At 41.6% G+C, this 22,758-nt stretch overlaps 1 protein-coding gene across 5 annotated transcripts in view; it reads right to left on the reverse strand.

Moving 5' to 3' along the window:
• Positions 1-5,186: 5,186 nt before the first annotated feature.
• POU2F1 (POU class 2 homeobox 1) overlaps positions 5,187-22,758 on the reverse strand; it is a 147,741-nt gene continuing 130,169 nt past the window's right edge. For all 5 annotated transcript variants that reach the window (XM_032463811.1, XM_014567058.2, XM_032463813.1 and 2 more), the window contains 3 exons: positions 19,328-19,673; positions 18,487-18,575; positions 5,187-16,582 (listed from right to left, as the gene is read on the reverse strand). In XM_032463811.1, coding sequence (XP_032319702.1) covers positions 16,272-16,582; positions 18,487-18,575; positions 19,328-19,673 — 746 coding nt within the window. In that variant the 3' untranslated portion in view covers positions 5,187-16,271. The remainder of the gene's footprint in view (positions 16,583-18,486; positions 18,576-19,327; positions 19,674-22,758) is intronic.

The raw sequence follows: 22,758 nt of genomic DNA on the forward strand, positions 1-22,758 counted from the left end.
TTGGGGTTCCCTCCTTCTAGACTGACGAGGCATTGGCTGGGAATCCCCCTTTTGGGAACCAGGGACCTGTGACCCTGAGGGACCGTTTTGAATTGTTCTTGGCTTGATATTTGATAACATCAGCCATGAGTAATTAAATATGGATGATCAGAGCTCCGTTCTCTTATAGTCCTCCTAGGGTATATTGTGCAAACCTGGGAGATCTTCAGCTACGTTCCCATAAATGAAAGAAAATGGTATTTTTTATTGTAACACTGTGGGCTCGGTACTCGGGGGATTTGGAGAACAATGAACCCTGATGGCTCTGCTATTATATCAAAATGGGCCTTTTGCAATTGCTTCAGCCCTTATCTTGGTGGAGGGGTGTGTCTGTGAGTGTCAGCACCTGAGTCCAAATCCTGTTCTCTCCTCCTGGTTTTGCTGAAGGTGAGGCATGTGAATATGAGTGAGTGATATTGTTGACTGGGGGGAAAAAAACCCACACAACCTAAAATTGAGAATTATGCTTTATTTCATGGACTTTCTGAGGACTTCAAGCCTGGGAGGCAGTCTCTCAGCTCTAAGGGATTGGTCTGATGAGGTGAAGGAGGAGCCAGGATATATAGGAGTTTTTACAACAAAGACCAGCTAATCACAACATCAAAAGATTACTGTAAATTAAAGAAAACCTGATAGCTCAAGTTAAAGAATTGAGTAATTTTCTATGTATGGGAAGATGCAAGAGACTGGGCTCATGAAATCATTGCTTCGATATTCACCTTACCATCTAGGGCCAGCATCCTGGGCTTCCAGTCCTGAGTGCCCTCTGGGTGCACTGTTGGGGGTGGTGCAGTGGCTGAGGGCTTGGCAGCAGGCAGCCCAGGCTGTCTCCATCCTGAATTCCCTCAGGGTTCACAGTATATGTATATGTAAGTATAAAGGAGGCTAGACAGAATGAATTTTGGGTTCATGTGATCTGGGAAATATTTACTATTAAATTGATATCTGATATTAAAGCTGGCTTGAACTCATTGGTATAATCAACAACGACATTGTCCTTTACTGTACCTAGGTTTACTGAAAGGTCAATAAATTCATATTGTTTCTGTTGCAGTTTGTTGGCAGAAAGAAAAAATTAACTTAATATGATGAAATTCTTGTGGGTGAATTGAATGCAGATGAGATAGAAGCTTTTGAGTGAACTCTTTAGAAATGATTGTGTTTTTAAAGCGTCTGTTTGGAGGTGATTCTCCAGGTGTTTGGTGGCTTGGAATTTTGGGATTGTGCCAAACAGGGTTAGATGATGAAAGCTTATTCAATAGTTGAATGGCTAGGTCATTTCCAAACATATAAGAATCTGAAACATTCCCTGGAGGTTGGGATTTTGGGGAACTGGGGATCAGGAAATTTGGATGTGTAGTTGTTCTGTTGGTGGTGACTAGGTTCTTTTCCCATCACAGAAAGAAGTCAGAGACAAGATGCAGAGATTCAGAGAGAAGACGCATTGGTTAAGAAAGTAAGGCAGGGACTTATTAAGGGATGGACAATACACTCTCAAGGGGAGAGCTGGTAGGCTCAGGTGAGCAGCTGCCCTGAGTTTCTTTGGCAAGTTGGTTACACAGAGTGTAAAAATAAATGGGCGGAATATTCATTGGGGAGGGAAGGGTTTGGGGTCCTATTCCCTGATTTTTCATCCCAACCCCACCTTCCCAAAGGGAGGAGGGATTTTTGTCCTTCTTTAGTCTGGATCAGAAGTGTCATGGCATAGGTGCATGATGGGTACTTCTAATCTGCAAGGCTAATTTTATTGTAATGAGGGCATAATGAGAAAAAAGTAACATGCGGACACTGGAGATTCAGCCCAGAGGTTCTTTTCTTTCTCCGCCCAGGGACCCCTGTTGTTTTCATGTTGTAGGGTTTCCAGCATTTGGCCTCATGTCCCTCCTTTTTGCCCAATTCCTGCCATTTGGCCTGAGTCCCCCTTTCTCTGCTCACGTCTCACTATCTGCTTGCCTTAACAGTTGAAGCTACTTGAAGTAATGGGGAAGCTGTTTCAGTGTACAGTGGCAAAGTCGGGTGTGTGTTTTGGGTGGAGGAAGGTATAGGGAATAGAACTGCATTTTGTTGGAAGAGAAAGTGACTTGGTCCTGAAGCTGGTTGTTTTTGAAAGGGGGAAAAATAAGGGACAAACTAACATGGATATAGAAAGCTGTGGAAAATTAGAAAATCAGAAAATTAGAAAGTTGTGGAAAATTAGAAAGGAGTTCTGTGCATGGTCAGCTGAGATTAGATTAAATTTAGGTAAATAGATTGTTATTCAAAGTAGGCTGGTGCAGGGCTAGATTTGGTTCCTCTCTGTTATGAGAATGCTTGCTTAGAATGCTTCTGATAACAGATTGTGTGGAACTTTGATATTTTTGACAAACTTCCTATCAGTTTCTATTTAAAGTTCTTTTGACTTCGGTTGACTTTGCAATGCTTCAGAGCCCCCCTGAGGCATCTCGGAGAAAAATACTGAACGAGAATTGGTTGGTGTGTTGAATTGCACGGGAAGCATTGTCAAATGAGTGATAAGCCTTTTCAGATTACGTGGTATGGATAAATATTGTTGATGTGGACATTTGAGAGATTGTGTGGGGTTTCTGAAGTTTGGATAGGTCCTGGTATTATAGTTACGGTTCTGGTTGTTGTCTTGGAATGTTGTGTGTTACAGGAAAATGATTAAGCTTCTTTGTTAAAAACACTGAATCAGACCTTTTACCTTGCCTTTTTGGATCTTTCCTCATTCATAGACAGTTAAGCGGATGCTTTGCAGAATTGCTTCCTCTTCAAGAAAATTCATAAAAAGGACTCTTTTTTTGGCCAAGTACAGTCTTCTTTTAAATCATACTGCTGAACTGGGTAAGATATTTAAGAAGTCTAATGAAAACTGTTAGTAAAAGGGATTGATTGCATAGGATTGAGTGAACTGATGAATATGGTTATAATTTTTTGGTTGTCTTAAGTATCAATGGCTTTTAATCTGTTTTCTCATTGAACTGTTTACCAAATGTTTGTATCCCTATCAATATTGCCCCCAATGTTTAGGATAGAAAGAGAATTCTCTAATGGAGTTGTCACAGAGTATAATAATGCTTGCTTTAAGTTTATTGCTAAAAGCACATGTACGAAGCTTGCATAACAATTGAGTATAAACGATAAAATGTACAGCCTGTAAAGTGTTTCCCCATTAACACACCTCCGAGTCTGTTCACCATATCTGATTAGTTTCCCCCCAGTGCGGATAACTAGGCAGATATAAAGGACGCCCAGCACTGAGGGACATGACCTAAACCTCGGGGCAGGAGATGCCACCCCAGCATTGAGGGAAAGATATTTTGATCATCAATACTTTCTATTAAAAGACTTGTAATCAAAAGGGGAAATGATGGAAGAATCTGCACATTATTGAGCTGTGGGGAAGTCGTTCTGGCTTATGCAAGGTTTGACTTAAACTTTACTGACCAAAGCAGCCTGTTTTATGGCCTTTTGGACATGCATTGTACATCTGCTTTGGCTTTGAGGAGGGGAATGAATTTGAAAGTCACAGTGGAGCAGCTGGGTTGACATCCAAGGTAAACCCAGGTGGCCATTGTGGATGTGATTTCAGACACGGTCCTGTATTGTCGAGGACGCTCATTTTCTGAGCTGTTACACTTGGGATGCCACCAGCCATCCTCAAAGCAGTGTCTGCTGGCAGATGGCAGCTGCAACCTTATAACCTCAAGGTCTCCTCTTGTAATTAAATTAAATTTTAGGTAATAAAACTGCTTTAGATCAGATGTTAGCAGAAAGAAAGGAGATGTGTGTAGTGGCCAATAGCTCTTGTTATATATATGTTAAAATATCAAAGGTTAAAACCTACTCAGATAAATGGAGACAACTGGCTATCTGGCTACAAGTCTCCCCCAAAGTGCCAGGTCCAGACTGATTTTTAGTCTTGGTCTCCTGAATTCCTCAGGGAACAAGCTCTTAATGATACAAGACTCAGATCCAGGACTTGGAACTCGGGAATATTTCCAGTTTGGTGTCCATTCCCCAAATTGAGGTAGCACTTTGCCCCATTTTGGCGGGAAGTACCAGAATGGTTGTCACCCTGTTCCCTGAAAGATCTGGGGAGGGATGAAACAGGATTGAAGATTCAAACAGTTTTTCTGCCAAGTTTCTGATTAACCTCTCTCCAAAGTAGCATTCCCTTTCTTGTCCACACCTGTTCTCAGGACTGAAGCCGTAGCAAAGAAAAGGGGGGAATTATAATTGGCCAGGACCCTGTGGGGCCTTCATGGAACAGACCCCTCCCCCATATCCTCTACTGTAGCTCCTCCCTGAAGCACCCAGATAGTAGTATCTCATGCATATTTACTGAGCTTTTCTGCCACTAAAACCCACCACCAAATAGAAGAAATTAACTCCTTGGTAATCATGAGCACGTTGCCCCCAGACCTTCTGGTGCCTAAGGATTGATCACCATCAACCAATCAGAACCGTGCACAGCTGATCACATACCCTGGGCAGCCCCTCCCTCTGCTGACCTTTAAAAATGCTCAGCTGAAACCCTTCGGGGAGTTTGGCGTTTTTTGGGCACAAGCCACTCATTCTCCTTGCTCAGCCCAGCAATAAATCTTCCCCTGCTCCAAACTCCGACGTTTCAGTATTTTTGGGCCTCTGTGAGTCGGGCACACAAACTTGTGTTCAGGAACAAGAGGACCTCAGAGAATGAGTGTTCAGGACCTGGCAGGAGATGCTAGAGGGAGACGGGGGTTTAAACAATACATTTGGAAAAGGCAAGTTCAATACCAGCTCTGCAGTGAAATGCACAGTGAGAGGGGGCGCTTTGAAGAGTTCTCTCACAGGATCAGTCAGGGGCCTGAGTGTTTGACCAGGTGCGAAGGGCACCCCGCCACTCAATGCAGGGCCCCAGGAAGCCACTAGGGCCTGGGGAAGGCGCAATGTGATGGTCACAGGGCTCCAAGGAGCACAGCGGGAAGTGTACAGGAGCCGGGGCGAAGGTGGTGGAGAACCAATGGCTTACTGCGACCCTAAGGACTCCTGAGAGCACCTGCCGGAAAAAATAAATTGGCAGGCTGAGGTGAGTAGTCTGTGTGGGAATGTGTTGTGTGAAGCATTCCGAATACCAACACAACTTCAGAGAAACTCAAACAATGTGAAAACACTTGGAAAATGGTTTAATGATGTTTTACAACAGAAATGAACTGTACAGTTACAGTAAGTTTAATATATATAAAAAATTACAGCAGACAAATGCATCTACACAAAAATCTACCATTTCATTCTGATTCACTGTCGCCTACACAACCTCTCCCAAGCCGACAGCCCCCCACAGGTGGCCCCAGGAAGGGGAATCATAGAAAGGGCACTTTTAAAGAGACAGCACCGCTCATATTCCCCACCACCTCCTCAGGCCTCGGGAGGTACCAGCTCATTCCCCCAAGTGTAAAAGTTGCTTGTGTTTCGTTTTCAAAACCAAACCAAGAGAACGTGTGTTTCTCAGGGGCCTGGATAACGAGGCCCCGCAATCCAAGTTATCAGCTGATTCTTATAAAAGATTCCTATCAGAGGGGAAATGGCTAACCAGGTGCTCTGGGACAGTGAGGCTATACAATAGCCACCCAGACTGCAAAGTCATCTAAGGAGAAATGTAAGGACTCCCAATAAACTACTTAGAAATTGTCACTGCCTCTTTAAAGCTGCTGGACAATTTTGGAAAGAATCATTTACACCACATCTTAAGTTTCCACAAAAGAGAACTCAAACTCACATTTTAAAGTACATAAAACAAAAAGTTTTGAGAGGCCCAGGGGTCAATTCCCCCTTGTGCCCTCCCTTGACAACAGTGGAAAAACACCCCTGAATCAATATTTAAAAAAAGAAAAAAGAAAAGAAAAAGGTGGAGGAGTTAAGATATTTAAAGACAGAGAAAGAAAAACGTCTTTAGGAAAACACGATCACTGTCTCTTTAGAACAAAACAAAATCCCAGATGGGAACGGTAATCAGCGAATAGTCAATCCAAATTGAACCCGGTGGAAGTTTATTACTGAATATTATGTACACTCGGAACTTTTTTGTTTTCTTTTTTATTATGAACACCTAGGCAGTGAAAACTGTTATGTTAATACATACATTGACACACCCAAAACATACAAAAATACTATTATTTCAAACTACTAAGAATAGGACAGTTCAGTTATTTTCATGCTATGACTTTTAAGAGCATTACACTGAAACAAACAAGTTAAACGACATTTTTTTTTAATATCCCAGAAATATACCAAAATATACATCTAAGCTTTGGAATTACTGAGGTTAGACTAATGCAAGTGCTGGGTAGTCGTACTTATTACACAAGTCTAAGGTTCTGCAGGAAAGAAATTATCTTTGGTATCTGCATCAGGCTAATATTATTAACATTTGGATTTTGCTTTGGGATAGAGCTTGTATGACCCTAGAACCAAATCCCCCCTCCCCCAATCAACTGAGATTAAAAAGATCCATGTAAAAAGTTCCTTCATTTGCAATCCCCCCACCCCCCCAAGTTAAAAAGTCACAGGCATCTACCTAGCACAAAAGGTCGTGAAATACAATGCATAGTTGCACAGTGGTGCTGCCAAAAGGAAACCAGCTACGAAAGAAGAAACTGAAAAGCTTGATAATCGCTCTGTATGTTTTCTCACGAACAAGACAGCCACTTCCAAGCAGTTCCAGTAAAGGACAAGAGAGAAAAGGCTCAGAAGGGCACATGGGCGGCATGTACTCACTGCCACTGCCCCAGAGGTTAAAGCACCCAGCAGAGCAGCCAATCCTGCGCCAGTGTCTTCAACTCCCCCCACTCTGTGGAGTCCAGAGGCGGCCCAGCTGGCACCCCCACCTCCTAGTCCTTGTGCTAAAACCCCTGTGGTGACCGTGGCTGTTGTAGGGTGGATTACCGTGGTGGCTGTGGGGTGGGTATCGTGGTGGTGGGCTTCTGTCTACTGTTTTGGAAAATCTGAAATGCCAGTTTGTTCCATGGCATGTTCACAAGCTGGCAAGAGCCAAAGCTGCTGAGCATGCGCCTCTGCAAACCCTGGAACACAGAAGACAGACCCCAGCCCTTCCAATGTGGTCAGAGGCCCCTCCTCTGCCCCCTGCCTCACTCCTCTAAATGCCAGGACGCCACAGACTGGATTGATGCTGAAGACTTCCCTTTTCTTTGGTTTTTTTGTTTGTTTTGAGTTTATACAATCATTAAAAAATCTTTGGTTTTGGCTGGAAATTTAAAAAACAAAACAAAACAAAGAAACCACCCTCCCCTGGCTTATAGCAGCAGTAGTAAGACCTGGCAAAGCTTTTTTTTCAATAGTGGGGGTGGGAAGCGAAGGTTGGGAACTACATTCAAAGAAAAGGTGAAAGGGCTGGGGGATGCAGCTTCTAGAGAGCCCACTGGATATAAGATTGTCAAATAATAATAATATTAATAATAATAAAAACTTAAATATTTGGATTTTTTTTTTTTTGGTCACGTCAAAGGAAAAAAGTGAAATGTGTATGCAGCAGTCAGCTTAAAGGAGCCTTTGGTGTCTTCCCTTCCACCCAAAGCCCTGAAAACAAGCAGAACCCTGAGGCCTCACAGGGGAAGGGGAAGGCCTCCCCCCACCAGGGAGAAGGCAAGTACAGGAGGTGATGTGTGGGGTGGGGGTGTGGGCGGCTGGCCAGGCCCTAAAGGGCAGGGTGGCGGGGAACAGATGTTGAGACCTTTGAAAATCCCCTTGCAACAAAAAGAGAAGATTGCAATTTGCCCTCAGTTTGCAGTAGCTTTTAAGCAGCGACATTCAGAGGCTTTGGGAGGTCCCACCCCAGGCTACAGGTCCCATGATGCTATAGGCCAGAGTTCAACATTACTTAGAGGAGGGAGGGCAGACTTGGCAACTCTGTAGGGTTTAGAGAAAGTTAAAGCAAGTTACTCAGTCCCGAGTTAGAAATGAGGTATACAACAGCTCCTGGGCTCGTGGTGGGCGGGAACCCACACTTACTCGCCTCGCCTCTGCTGCCAGCACACGTGTAGGGCCTGGAACTACGGTCTAACGGGGGTGGGGTGCACTTCCTCGGAGTGAGACCCCCTGTGGCCTGAGTAACGCACACAGGCCTCCTCCCGCAGAGGTAAGAAGCTGGAAGAAGTCTGTCTCTCCCTTTACCTGACCTCAGGGGAGACACACCGTTCATGCTGTGGAAAGCCAACGCTGTAATATAGTTGCAAAGTCATAGGCTCTCTCCTTTCCCCTCTCCCAACTGTCTGCAGTTTTAAACACAACCAGGCTGGTCCACTCTACTCTCAGAAGGTACACGCCTTCTGCAGCCTGTGCAGGACCGGAACCAAAGACACGGCAGCCCCACCCGCCTCCAACTACAGCCTTTCCTCACAGGACTGTCGTTTTAACTTCTCAAAGTGCATTTCCTTTCCTGCTATATTGTTCAGACTTAGAGACACTGTAGGACTAGGTAGGGGTACAGTCTTCTCTCTCCTTGGCTCTGTCCTTTTTCATTCGAAGGAGATCCCAATTTTAAAGAAGTGTTTGGATGTCTCATTTTTGAAACGGCACTGTATCTGGCTTCTGCCTGCAGACCTCGGGGTATCTACCACGTGCGAGCTCGATGCTGCTGCCACGTTACGGAAGGAGACTTAAGCTGCCTCTGTGAGGCTGTGGCTGACTCAACTAAAACAATGCTGAACAAGTAAACAGAGAAAACTTGGGAGAACTTTGCAGCAGACCTCAACTTCTTTTTTTAACTGTAAATCAGTTTTGGGGTCTGAACTTTCTGACAGGGTCTTGGGTTTGAACCAGAAGGTGGCACAGCCCTGCACGGAGAGGGCTGACTCAGGGACACAGAAAGGGTCATCATGGGCGCTTCACGTCCGCGTGCAGTGGTTCCATCCCGCACACCCTGTCTCCCCACAACTGTTGTTTTAAGTGCTCTTACCTTCAATAGCCCTGTTCCCTGCTTCCTGACCTACCTAGTGCTTTGAAAAGTCACACAATATTAATACCACTTTTACATAATGTCAGAACAGTAAGATTATTAGTAAAGCTTTCATGAAGTTCTGCAGCCTGATGGTTGTTTGACAGAATTCTAGAGCAATAAACTTCTCTTTCCTCCCCTCCTTTCTGTGTCCCCTCAATAGCACAACAAAACAATGAACTACTCAACTCCCTAGAGCCCACTTGTAAAAACATTTGGGAACAATACAGCTCCATGGGAGAACAAAGGAAGGTCTTTTGGGTTTCGATGTAATCCTGCTCTTGAAAATGCTTATCCTTTACAAGTGACAGAACAACTAAATATCGTCTGAATTCAGAGAGGCTGTACTGGTTCTCTTTGTAAGTGTCAGATAAAGGGGAAATCATAAAAGAATCCTGCCCCCATCGTTTGCCACCCACCCTCTCAAATTCCCCAGCAAGTCCAAGAATATTACTGCCACACTGAGCAACTGTATCCATCTTTACAGAGCCAGCGGAGTGAGACTAAATAAATCTCTTGTCCAAAGCCAGGATGAACAAGACTTCCTTCGACAAATGGGAATGGGTGAGGGGAAAGAGGGGAGAGGGAAAGGAAGGAGACAAAGGTAAAGCTGTTTCAAATTTTGGCTTTTTGCTCCTATTCCCTCTGCCTGTTTTGAAAAGTAAGGAGAAACAATGCAGTGTCTTTGGTATCCAAACCGAATCCCACTTCCGGTCTGTGAGATGGCTTGCTTATTACACAATAGCCTTCTGGACATAAGAGTCTATATCTGGACTCGGGGAACCAGGAACATCTGTCCCAGAGTGTGGCCGGGAAGGGCGCTAAACTGTTCCTAAACCAGCATCATTTCTCATTCACATCCCACCAAGAACAAGACTCTCCTCAATCTCACTAACTAACCAGTCCCTAAAGGTCACACCAGATCACAGATGTGAGGCGAGCAGGTTGGCTTTCAACTTCTTGGTCTGGTTTTTCTGTTTACGTTTCTGGCTGAGACAGAATTAGCCTTGGTGTGAGAAAAGGAAGTGAGGTTTTAAAGTGCTGTGCTCCTCGCACAACATTCAGTAACATGACAGAGGGGGACAAAACAAAACAAAACAAAACAAAAAAAACCCCCACACATCTGTTTTACAATTTTAATTTTCTTCGATTAAGATGCATCAATCACTCATCTCTCCTTTCCTCTCCAAATTAAATGGTGCTTGTCTATTTCTGCCTCTATTTCTCAACCACACACTCAGACATTCACACACTCGTCCTTTGCCTAAGCTCTTATTACGTACAGAGGTAATGAATTATCAGGAGAGGCTGGCAGGGTCTGGGAGGCCCGGGCAGCCACAGGAAGGGATGTAAATGCCCTCGGGGATCCTGAACTGGACAACCCCTGTGTAACCGGCATGCCACCACACACTGCACTGCAGGCCAGGTCACAGAGAGGCCAACGAATCCCAAACCCAATCACAGGGATGATCAAGTTTCCTTTGGCAAGACAGAGATAAGGAAAAACAAACACACACACATGAGCAACGCAATGTTTCCTTCTAACACAGTCACCTTCTCCTCTCCCCCCTCCCCACCCTCCGTAACCCTATAAACTGTAACCCTATAAACAGGATCGCAAGTACATACAGCATCAGTCATGTTTATCAGTCATAATAAACATCAATCAGTTCAACTACACGCTACAGCTAGAATTATTACTACTACTTATAAAGTTCTTTTCTTTTTATTTATTTGGTTTTTAGTTTAAAACCAGTTCTGTAACAATGCTAAGCTATACTGAGGTATTTTATGAAGGTGCCAGAAGCTAGCTGTTAACTACGAGCATTCCCCACACGGATTAAGGTATCACCATTCACAGACAAAAGGAAGAGGAGGAAGAGAGGAAAGGAGATCTGGTTTACAGAACCAACACAAGATCCACTGAAGTTTACTGCTTTTAGCAAAGGCCGAGAGTAGAAGAAGCCAAACAAAGAACTGCTTCATGAATGAGGATGGTCAAGAGAAACCAACAGTTCACGGATCAAATGGAAATCTGGGTGGAAACTGGACAACTCTGACAAAAGACATATTCCCTGCCCTCCGGATGGAATTCTTACAAATAGCTTACTGAAAATTTCAGGGGTGTCCCATTTCATCTCCTTGGATTAAGAAAAGAATGAAGCATAACAGGATTAGTATCAGCCTTTAATGATGAAAGTAATTTATTCTATTCCTGTCCAAGTTCACATTTGTACCATGTGTGCCATCTATGCAAACATGTAACAGCTGATCTGAGCTCTTCTTAAAGGAACGGCAGAGAACTTTTCCTTCTCAAAACTAAGGGTAAGTTCTGACAACAATTTACCACTTTATAAAGTGTCATCCTCAAACTGTTTTAAGACTGCAAATGGCTTCAAAACGGCCAGGGCTTTGATTAAACTAAATGCTTTTCATTACATGCCTTTTATACTCACATATATAAAAGTGAACTCATAATGGTTATGATCAAATGAATACATCAATGCCCGCCCATTTGAGTAATTTTAAATGTCAGGTTTTTAGGCTCTTTCTCTATTAGTGTTGACAGTCTTCAACATTTTCAACTGCCAAAAACATGGCCTGAATAAATAAACCGTAAATCCATCAATTTTAGATGCTGATTTAACAAGAGAGCATTTGACCAACTCTCACAACGAATATTTCAGGCTTTTCTTCAACGGAGGGTTCTCAAATTGCAGACTGATTTTTGGGGTCCCCAAGGCCACAGCTGACTCCCAGCAGTAAGTCTGAATCAGGACCGCAGCCCTCTGGCCTTCTCATCGCCCCCGATGCTCAGGGCCTGCTGACTCTCCCTGTCTGCACTCTACCTTGGCTTCCTATAGCACATTTTACGTTTTTCTTGGTAAGGAAAGTTTTGTGAGGATGACATAGTTTGGGAACAACTTTAGAATGAACTACAAGGAGCTTCATCTGTAAGCCAAGTATCTACTATTATACACTAATTGCGATGTTTGTTATCAGGATTTACAACTTTAAAAATCGACATTGATTCCCTATATTTGCAAATGTATCCAGCTTTCCCAGCAATTTAAACAGAAAATTTGATTTTAAAGATTGGGCTGACTTTAAATATTGTTGTTATCTGTGCTTCTGGATAATACAGACAAGGTTTCCCTCCACCTTCCCAAATAAATGGGGGATAACAGAACAAAGTAATATAAAAAAGAGGTATAGTTGTGCTTTCTTCCCCAACAATGAATGGTGTAGAATAAACTGGCAAGATAATCTCACTAAAATTTTTAAAATTAATCTTATTTTCCCTTTAAAAAATGTGAATTTCTAATAATGCTACTGTGAAGTACAAATCTGTCTGGTCCTATAGAAACGAAAGCTGGATTCCTTTGGTTCCAATTCTCTAGTAGTAAGTTGAGTAAATTGGGATGGTACTGATCTTCCTTATCAAAGAAATAAAAGGAAACGTGTTTTATATCAGGTAATGAATGAACAGGAACAATTTTTTAATTCTAAAATGATGCTTATGTAATGTTAGAAACATTTAAACAAACATAGCACTCAACTTATTTCTTAAATCAGGAACAGTAATATTGTTCCTCTGAGAAGCCCTTTTCCAGGTCTTTCTGTTCTGTCCTTGAGATTTGTACAGGGTACAAAGTTCACAACCAAACTGCACTGCCTGTGAGAAGCAGGACTCAGACAATTACATTCACCATGCCCTAGGGAGGGCCCATTACTATGGGCAAATATAGCATCGCTATAAATCCATTTAGAATTAGTCTTTGGCTTAATATGGGTTAACCAAACTTAGAGATGAAATAAAACCTGCATAAACATTAAGGGGAAAAGAGAAGAGTGACACAAGGAACTGTCATGATCTATCTGGCCCTTCCTCTTGACCTCTCTTTGGTCAAATGGTCCTCCTTAATTTCCAGACTCTCCCATATAAGGTGGCTAAAAGTTAAGTCTGAGTACCTTAGCTCAGGAGATTCATTCAATTCAAAAAGCATTTCTTGAGATGATAAAAAAGATATGAAGTAAAAAAGGGCTAAAGGTTGAGTCGTGAAGTAGTACGATCTGCAGAAACTCTAGGGATGATGATGGGAGTCAGTTTTAAGCTAAACACCCGCCAACAAGCTGTGTTAGTGTTCTGTGCGGACATGCATAAGTGTACCTTTCATTTCACAACTTGTTTTAAAATAAGAGAAAAAAAGGAAAAAATTCTAAAAGTTACCTTTGCCTAAGGATTTATTTCTTCTTTTAAACACAGGTTTTTATGCTGGTTTAAAATTTATCCTCATAAAGTGATCCACACACACACGCACAAACAAAGGCAGAATCCCCTTATCCCAAACTGACTGGAGACTACAGACAGGGCAGGGAATAGAAGACCATCATACTGACATTTAAAGCTCAGTATTTTTTTTAATATTAAAGTCTGACAGTGAATCTTATTTAGGAGAGGGAGCATCTTTTGAACCACACAGGAAAACAAACACAGCCTTTCCTTGCTCTTCCTCCTAATCCATAGGGCTTGAGCCCCTTGGGACTCAACACTTCCTTTGGTAGCAGTTTTGGGAAATTAATGCTATAACCTCTAATCCAGCATTCCCCTCCCTGAATCCTTCCTCTGAACTTTACTGCTCCCAAGGGAGGGACTCATCACCACGGGCAGCTCCAGTGTTACTGAGAGCCCTAAGATCATTTGCACAGACTAACATTAGAGATATCAAGTCAGGATAAAAGATTAAATTCAACTACATCAGAGACATAGCGGGATGGAGAGGAGAAAAATTAGTAACTGACACTGCTATTCTATTTACACACCAAACGAAATAAACTAGTTAAAACTCAAGTTAATGTCTGCCCAGAGGATATTACGATTTACCAACATAAAAGATTAAAACAAGCAGCAACTTTTATATAAAATTAATAAAGACAAATGAAAAAAGAAATTGTCAGTAGCATCTATCTCCTCAATGTGTCTGAACCGCACGATATAAACTAGTCCATTAGTACAGCAGCTTGCTAAAAATTGACTTTGGTTCAAGCTTAGTTTAAAAAACAACATAAAAAAACAAAACAAAACACCACACATAAAAACGGTGGATGGACATTTGTTAGTTTCCCTGCTTGCAGTTCACTGATTTTGGAGGGATTTTAGGAAGGTGAGAGTAGTAATTAAATTACTGTGTGAAATAAAATGGGAAGACAGAAGTATCAGAAGAAAAATTAACAAGGGGACTAAAATGTTTCTGGCCTTTTAATATTAATATGCCTGTCTCCCACTTGGATGATCACAAACAAAAATACACACTGTGTCTGTATCACTGCCTTTCCCAACATGGTGAAGAGACAAATACACAGAATCCACGCTCCCTTGTGGACACAAGCAGAGCAAGTGAAACAACGTTACTGTAACTTCGCTCTCAGCCCCCAGCTCCAAGGGGGTAAAAGTGCACTCGTGGGACCACTGGAGATGTAAGCAAGCACCCACGGACACCAGATGGGAACCTTTAACTCCAATTAGAAGGGTGCTCAGATGAGCTGCATTGCAGTGATTCAGTCTTTGGGGAATTTTCTGGATACAGATACTATAATAATAGAACACTGACAAAAAGGGGAATCTAATTTCCAAGTTACCCTCATTCCTCTTCATCTACTCCCATACACACTTCCTTTTCCTGGGCTCATTTACATAGTCTAGAAATACCCTGAAAACAATTCCAGAAGCTAATCACCTTCTACAATGAACACAGAGATGTGTACTGCCATTGAGACCGACCTAAGCAGGAGCATCACTAACAAACCAAGGAGACACTTGAAGTGTGTGTGAAGTCCCTGCTCAAAGGCTTTCAAAGGTCCTATAGATCCCACGCCCAGCTAATGAGCGCCTTCTTTAGTCAGAGGCCCAAAGAGAGCATCAGGGTTGGAGGAATTAACAAGCCATCTGGTGAAAAGGAAGTCTGTGGCTAGAGGAAAAGGTGCTACCCTCAGACTCTCCTCATCACACCTCTTTTGGTGATCTATAACCAATGGAAAGCAGTCTAGTAAAGTTCTTTCAGAAAACAAAAGAAGGGAAAAGTTTCCCAATTTCAGTAAGTTCTTTCGTTCTTTGCCAAGTAAGTTAAAGGAAGTTCGGTTGAAAAACTTCCACAAAATGGAAAAAAACAAACAAACACACCAACAGTAGGAGCATTTCAGGAGACAAGAAATCAGGAGAACCACCAAGTCAGGTGTCTGCAGTAGTCTTTGCTCTTCGGAACCAAATCCTGCCCTGCAACGGGTGCAGCCGCTCCCGCTGGAAGGAGCAGGGAGCAGCGCTGCGGCACCACAGGATCTGGGCCTCAGGTCATTCAATGATTCGGGGTGAGTGAGAGCTACAGTTCAGCAGGAATTCCTTCCTACACAAAAGTGCTCCAAAGGCACCACCTGATGGGGGGGAGGGGGCGTGTGTGGAGTGGGAGTGTTTACACACACTGCCTTCAGCTTCTGCACCAAGCCTCTTGCATAAGTGGCAAAAGAAAATAATTTTCTAGCACCTCTGTAAGAGTCATCAGGGGTAAGGAAACCAGCAAGAACATTCCCCGCAGCTAAGAACGTAAGTCCCCCGACCCCAAGCCCCCCCCCGCCCCACAGTGTGGGAGCTCGCTGAAACAGGATCCAGGAGCAAGAGATAAACATGTCCAAACTATATATATATAAAAAAACAATAACAACAACAATAATAATAGAGATACAGTAATACAGGCCTGCCTAAGTTGTACCAGTTAAGAAAGGAACCCCCAACACAATTGATACGATTATAAACACCTTGTTATGACTTAATGGCCTGTACAACAGACCCATAAAAATGATTTTTTTTTTAAGAAAAAAAAGAAATTTAGACAAACAAGAAATCCCCTTCCTATATTGTAATTGGTAACCCACCTTAACTCGTCTTCATGACTGCTGGAAATGGTAAGTAGTCCTTTCACTTATTTTTTGTCTGTTTGTTTTTGACTTTTTGTTTCTGCTTTTTTTTTTTTTTTTAAATTTTTGGTTAGAAAGTTCTCCAATCCATGAAGCAATCCTGAAAAGACAGTGTTTTATTACAAAATTAGGCAAATGTCCCGTCTCCATCCTTTTTTTTCCGGCATGTGTTTTCTCTCCCTCCTCTCCCTTGCCCTCGCAACACGGCGGGAGGAAGCCAATCACGTTTCAGTCTCAGCCAGGCTGGCAGCCCGTTCACACCCAGCCTGGCTCACTGTGCCTTGGAGGCGGTGGTGGTGGTGGAGGCGGCCCCGCTGGCAGAGGCCACCGTGAAGAGAGAGTTCTGGATGGACTCAGCTGAGGTGGAGGTGGCATGAAGGCTGGCGACAGGTCCAGAGTTCCCTGCAGAGGCTGCAGCGGCAGAGACCAAGCTAACTGGGTTGCTGGTGAGCAGAGAGAGGTTCTGAGGGTTCAGGAACAGAGGGGCAGTCACGATGTTGGGGGCTCCTCCTGCATTGGCAAATACCAGGTTCCCAGTTGCATCCAGTGACGTTATTGGAAGAGAGCCACCAGAAGCAAGAGCTACAGACAAACCCCCCCCAAAACAGGCAGAAAGGAGAACATTAGTATCATCCTGGAGAAGCCAACAACACATCAAATGTACTGAGTTTTCCTACAACCCAGTTGGAAAACGTGTAGCCCTTAACTGATTTTCTTCCCCTTCATCACAGTCCTATATTGTCACCAACTAGTTTATTTATAATTCTGAAAGAGCCTGAAGGACTGAAAAATCTAACTGAAACAGTATGAACAGGATAGGTGAGACAGTTAAGAACTGTCTAATGAATCAGTCAGATTCCTATCTTCAAATCTCAATTTTATTTCATCTACCTAGAAATATTTGTTAATACAGTAATTCTGTTTTTAACTGCAGATTATTGATTTTAGACTACCTCCATTCAAAAGACAAACTAGCTACAGTGATTAAGGCATTGAAATTAAGATGAGTCTACTGCAGGCGGGAAGCAGGAGTGCACCGACACAGGGGCCCTGGATGGGTTATTTGAAGTCAGGACTCGGTTTAATGCACAAGAATTTTTCTATGATGCTATTGCTTCTCCACAGAAGGCATCAGCAAAATTTTCTTTAAAATAACCGGCACTCTCATTTATTATCATTTCCTGTTGGCTGACAACCCCACTACTATCCCCTCACCTTTGTAACCACATTCTCACATGTATATCTGAGGGTTTTTCTAATGGCATTAAAAATTTCATTGCCTACTTACATAATACATAAGGAAAGCTAGAAGAACGGAAGGCTTGTCCCTGACTTTGGACATGATCATACAAAGAGTACAAAACAGTGAGACTTGGTACAGCTTGAAGTTTCCTGAGATTTCAGGCTTAGGGTCATAGCCCAGTTCTGGATTTTTCCAGAGAGCATCTGTTCTGTCCTCAACTCTGCCCTATGGAGGGCATTTTGCCTTTTTAGCATCGCTACAGCCCAGAGATAGACCATAATGCAAGAAAAAAAAGTGATTTATCACAAATTTCATTCCAAAAAGAAATTCTTGGATAACAAAAGCTTTACAGATCTAACCATCAATTTCACATATGCTTTATTTAGTCAATGAGAATGTCAATATAATGTAAGGTAATCTAGGTCATGTTCTGGATTTGTGTGTAACTAACACTGTCTACAGTATACTGTAGAGATACCATCCATGAAACACTAATCTTAATTGAAGTTGGCTAATAGCTTATTTTTGGCCCCAAGAACTCTAATTTAAGCACAAACCATTTTGACTTTAAGAAAAATATTTCTCTGATTCATATAGGGATGTCTCTCAAATTGTTTCCCTGAACCATGCAACAGCAAGCATCTTCAGAGACAAAGTTCAGAAGCTAAAAAAGGCAAATCCTTCAATATATGCAGTGAGTGGATTTAGACTCATTTTGGACTGGATCACATGCTAAGGCCAAAAGGGAGCCATCTGGCTTGGAAAAGAGACATAATCCAATAGAATATATGCCTATAATGATGGGGATATACACAGGGCAGAACTTAACAAGAATTAAAAATACTCTTGAAGCCTGCATAACATGCTCCAATGTTAATTCATTATAAGGCCTTCTTGTACATGGTTCTCTTGGGGATGAGGATGAGGACTGGGAAATTTTACTTGGTCGAATTTGCCTGGGGATGGGTCTCAGATGACTTTTTGGATAAATTTAGGGGGAAATTCTGCCTCCAAGTCTATTTCTATCAGAAGATAAATATCAGCATAAAAGGCTTGGTTTCTCGCAGTACACCAAACTAAGCATATTTCCGGTTCTTACAAACTGACACCTACAGAGGTTTTTTACAAGGACACTTTCTTGGTCCTCAAGTTAGTCAGCATTATGAATTCAACTAGCTCTTCCCATCACTTTGACCTCTAGCAAAGCAGACTTCCTGCATTAAAGAAAAAAAAATCTACTGACCTTGAATAGTTGCCAGTGTACTGTTGCTCATCAGAGCTGGGCTGAGGGCACCACCCAGGGTCCCTGGATTGAGACTGAGTAAGGCTCCTCTGCAAGTCCAAAAGAGTCACTTTACTATAAGGCAGACACATTGTCAGTTTGACAGCACCCCCACAGGGATGAGAGAAAGGAAAATACAGTTCCAGAAGCACATGGAATTATCTGTTGCCCTCTTTATATTCTTACATGGTTTGGTTACTGCTTCTGAGTTATCTGCTTTCCCTGATGCTCACTTGTACAAAGCAAAACAAGGTTATGGCCCCCACAAAATGTAAAACTTGCAGTCATTCTGACTCTGAATTGCTTCATTCTCTCTCTTTTTTTCCAAAACATGAGGGAAAAAAAAAAAACAGCAAAAAAATATACAAAATAATTCTTATGTTTGATGATAATATACAATTGGGAAATCTTACTACTGTATCTCTTATTTGTGTTTGAGAATTAGAAAGCAGACAGTTGAGACATAATGGCAAAGACATAAAAATCAGAGCCAAGATTTCTGGGCTTCCTACCTGCCCCATTACCCAGGTATAGCCTGTGGCCTGGTGTTCTGGGTCTTCATCTGGAAATAAAGATATGACTACTGCCCTGTTAAGAAACCTAAGTCCAACCATAATCAAAGTCCTTTCACTACTATAGCTCACCCCATTTCAGAGAGATTGTGGCTTTAAAGAGTTTTTTTTTTTTCTTTTTTTTTTTTCCCCACATTTAAGGTGGTGATGAGAAGTATCGCCTAAGAATACCTGCAGGGAACACCTCCTAGTTGTTTCTCAGACGTGAAGCAGATGAGAAAGTGCCTTACCCAGCTGCAAACTGTGAGGGCGCCATCAGGCCTGGGTTCAGCCCTGCGGCAGCAGCCATGGCGGCAAGGCTGGCATTTGCTGGCAACTGTGCAGCTCCTTGGAGGGCGGCGGCTGCTGCTGTTTGCAACCCTGACGCTGTCACCATCACCTGGCTGGTCCCGAGAGGAGAGGACAAGGGAGTGGAGGTGGTCTGTGTTGTGCTGGTCTCACTGGCACTCGATGCCTCAGAGGTGGAGGCTGAGGCGGAAGGCGAGGGACTCAGGGAGGGCGACGTGACCGCTGAGGGAGCCGGAGGCGCTGTGGAAATCACGGTCGCAGTGTTGTTGGAGGTGGCGTCTGTAGTGCCTGAAAAGAGAATCAGGTTAGAAACTGACCTGTAAATGTTTCTGGAAGAATGGCTGCTTTATTCAGCTGTACTCTAAAATCAACTGAGTAATTAATCTACCACCCAGTAACCTCTAAATATATCTTTTTATTAACCTAGTTTAGTGTTTTTATGGAAAATACCACAAAAACAAACATTTCAAGAACCAAAACCATGAATCCTACTGTAAGAGGCAAAAGCAATAAAGTCACCACAAAACAGAGAACACAGCTTCCCAATTGCAATTTCCTATTTGAAAAAAAAATCAGAGAAGCTCTAGCTACAGAACGTAACTGCTCCGGGGAAGAAACACATAAGCAAAAGAACCCCAGCTTCTGAAAAGCTCTTCATTCAGAAATCTCCTTAGTAGTCTCTATAGAAAAATCAAAACAAAACAATGAAGGCAAGAAAAACTAAAAGGTACTGTCTCTTTCTAAAATAAGTGTCAATAACAACATGCAAAGAAATAGGATGAAAATAACTAACGGCATATGTCTAGATGTCTTCTTTGCATTAAAAAATTTAAGCAGCTATTCTGTAATGAAAATCGCCTCTCGAAAAGTCTCCTGTGGTTAACATTTTCTTATTCATGGAAACAACAATGAACAACACACAATGATATCATGAATCTCATTAAAGTTGGCATAAAAAATCTCAGAAAAAAGATCTATGAAAGAAAAGATCTAGAAAATCATTATTTGAATACAAATAACTAACATTAAAAATATCATTGAGGGAGGGAGGTATGGCTCAAGCAGTAGATTGCACCCTTAGCAGTCACGCGGTCCTGGGTTCAATCCCCACCACCTCTTCTAAAAACAAACAAACAAACAAACAAACAAATCTAATGACCTCCCCCCTACCCTGCCAAAAAAAGAAAAAAAAAATCATTGAAAACTTAAACACATTCACTGAAATTGTTTAATGTGAAATACCAATGTTGTCCAATAGAAATATGAACGTGTAATTTAAAATTTTCTAGTAGTCTTATTGAAAATAATAAAAAGAAATAGGTGAAATTAATTTCAGTCTTATACTCTATTCAACCCAATATATCCAAATATTATCATTTCAACATAAAATAATATTTAAAAATTGAGTTATTTTTTTCATAGTAAATCTTTGAAAAGCACATCTCAATTTCAACTAGCCACATTTTGTATGTCTAAAAGCCACGAGTCTAGTGCTTACCACATTGATAGCACAGGTCTAAAATATCTCTAGAAGTTAGGCTTGGTGGATTCCAGAAGTGTGGCTTAAAGAGTGTTAAGTCCCTTTGCCTAAAGTAGAAATGACTCATAAGGCACAAGGTATTGATAATGTTCCATAAAGCAGAAGATGCCAATTATCCTGTTATTTCAGTTACTAGGTAAACGCTACATACTACAGAAACAGGCTGCCTGAGCTAGCTGGAACTTAATTTAGCGAAAGCCACTATGTTCTAGGATATAGTCAACTACATATATGTATAAGGCAGAACCTAAGTGGTATTTTCCCTGGATAGAGAACTCAAAAAGACAAAAAGCATCTTTAAAATTTCACTGTAATACTTTAGAGAGGTTCAAAAGACTTCAAAGATGATAGAAGAACTAGACCAATCAAAATAAGTATTTCAAACCTATAAACACATCAGAAAAAAGATGTATGTAAAAGAACTTTCTTTGTGATAAAATCTATCAAGCATAGAAGGCTTCTCTCCTAACAGCCTTATTAAAACTTCAGGCAGTTTTGTTCTTTTTAAAATCTTTTTGAAGTCTTCTTCTGGTCTCTACGAAAAGCACACAGAATTCAACTCTCATCTCATTAACTCTAAGGAAATTTTTTTTTCACGTATCACAGAGCTGGGAGAAAATCAGACACCCATCTATTTTCAGAACTGACTCTACTTTTCCCACCTCCTATCACGCTGCACAAAAGTGTTAGGCAGTCTCTGAATGAATTGGGTAAACATATTTCTTTTTCATCCCCCAAATCCATCTGTCTTATTTTTTCTTAAAAAAAAAAAAAAAAAAAAAAGGAACCAACCAAGATATCTTATTGTTAACTGAAAAGGGAGGATTTACTTCTCTTTCTGTCCTTTTCAAAAATAAATATGCGTATGTGCAGTCAAATTGTAACAATTCTACCTAATAAAACTGAAAAATGGAAAAAAAAAGATGACTCTGCTCTTTACTGCTGCTGTCTGTAAGTACATCTTTGGGGATATTATTTATCACAGTTTCATTATTTGTTCAGGTCTAAAGCTCTCAGATCAATTTATATCACTGAGCAGTTGATGCTCTGTTGGGTCCTACGTTTGGCAGACTCATACATTCTTTTTCACTTTGACATTCTTCTCCTAAGACCTGCCCCGTGTTCTATAGAAAGGTAAATGTCTTTTCTCGTTTCTTGTCTACTGCTAAGAAATTTCAATATAATTTCAATCTTTTCTTAACCAATCTCTCACCTTATCTAACCTGATTTTACTTACGGGTACCACTTCCCTTTCAAAGTTCTGAAACTGAAACTGCTCATATCTTGAGGTTAAGGGCTTACAGTAGCCTTTTCTTTACTCCCCACTGCCATTTTCAGGCCACCTCAGTATCACTTTCTTAAAATCCCACATGTATACAAAGAAAATCCCAATAATCTCATCAGCGAATTTAACCTGGGCTAAAAGATGATGGCTCCAGAAACCATCCAAAGTAGTTTTTTTTTGGTTGTTATCTTCCAACCACATTCTGTGTGTCCTCAGTATAAATGTCACATGAGCACTAGAGTATAATAATTTAATGTGGTCTTCAAATTAACTCTCCCGGCCAGTGAATCACATTTTAATCAATATATACCTTTTATGACATTAAATTCTTGGATACTTAATTACTTGGACAACTTTGATCAGAAAAGTGATGCTTGCTGAGCTTCAATGTCCTTGACAACAAAATAAGATGCTATCACCTGCCTCACAAGGTTAGTAGGAAGTTATATGCGAGAATACAGTGTGTGCCACAACCTCCTGCTTCCAACCTCATGTTTTCTAATTAAAAAAGTTTTTTTAAAAATAATTATTGAAGTATAGTTGATTCA

This window comes from Camelus ferus, chromosome 21 (genome assembly GCF_009834535.1).
Source record: "Camelus ferus isolate YT-003-E chromosome 21, BCGSAC_Cfer_1.0, whole genome shotgun sequence".
NCBI lineage: Eukaryota > Metazoa > Chordata > Mammalia > Artiodactyla > Camelidae > Camelus > Camelus ferus.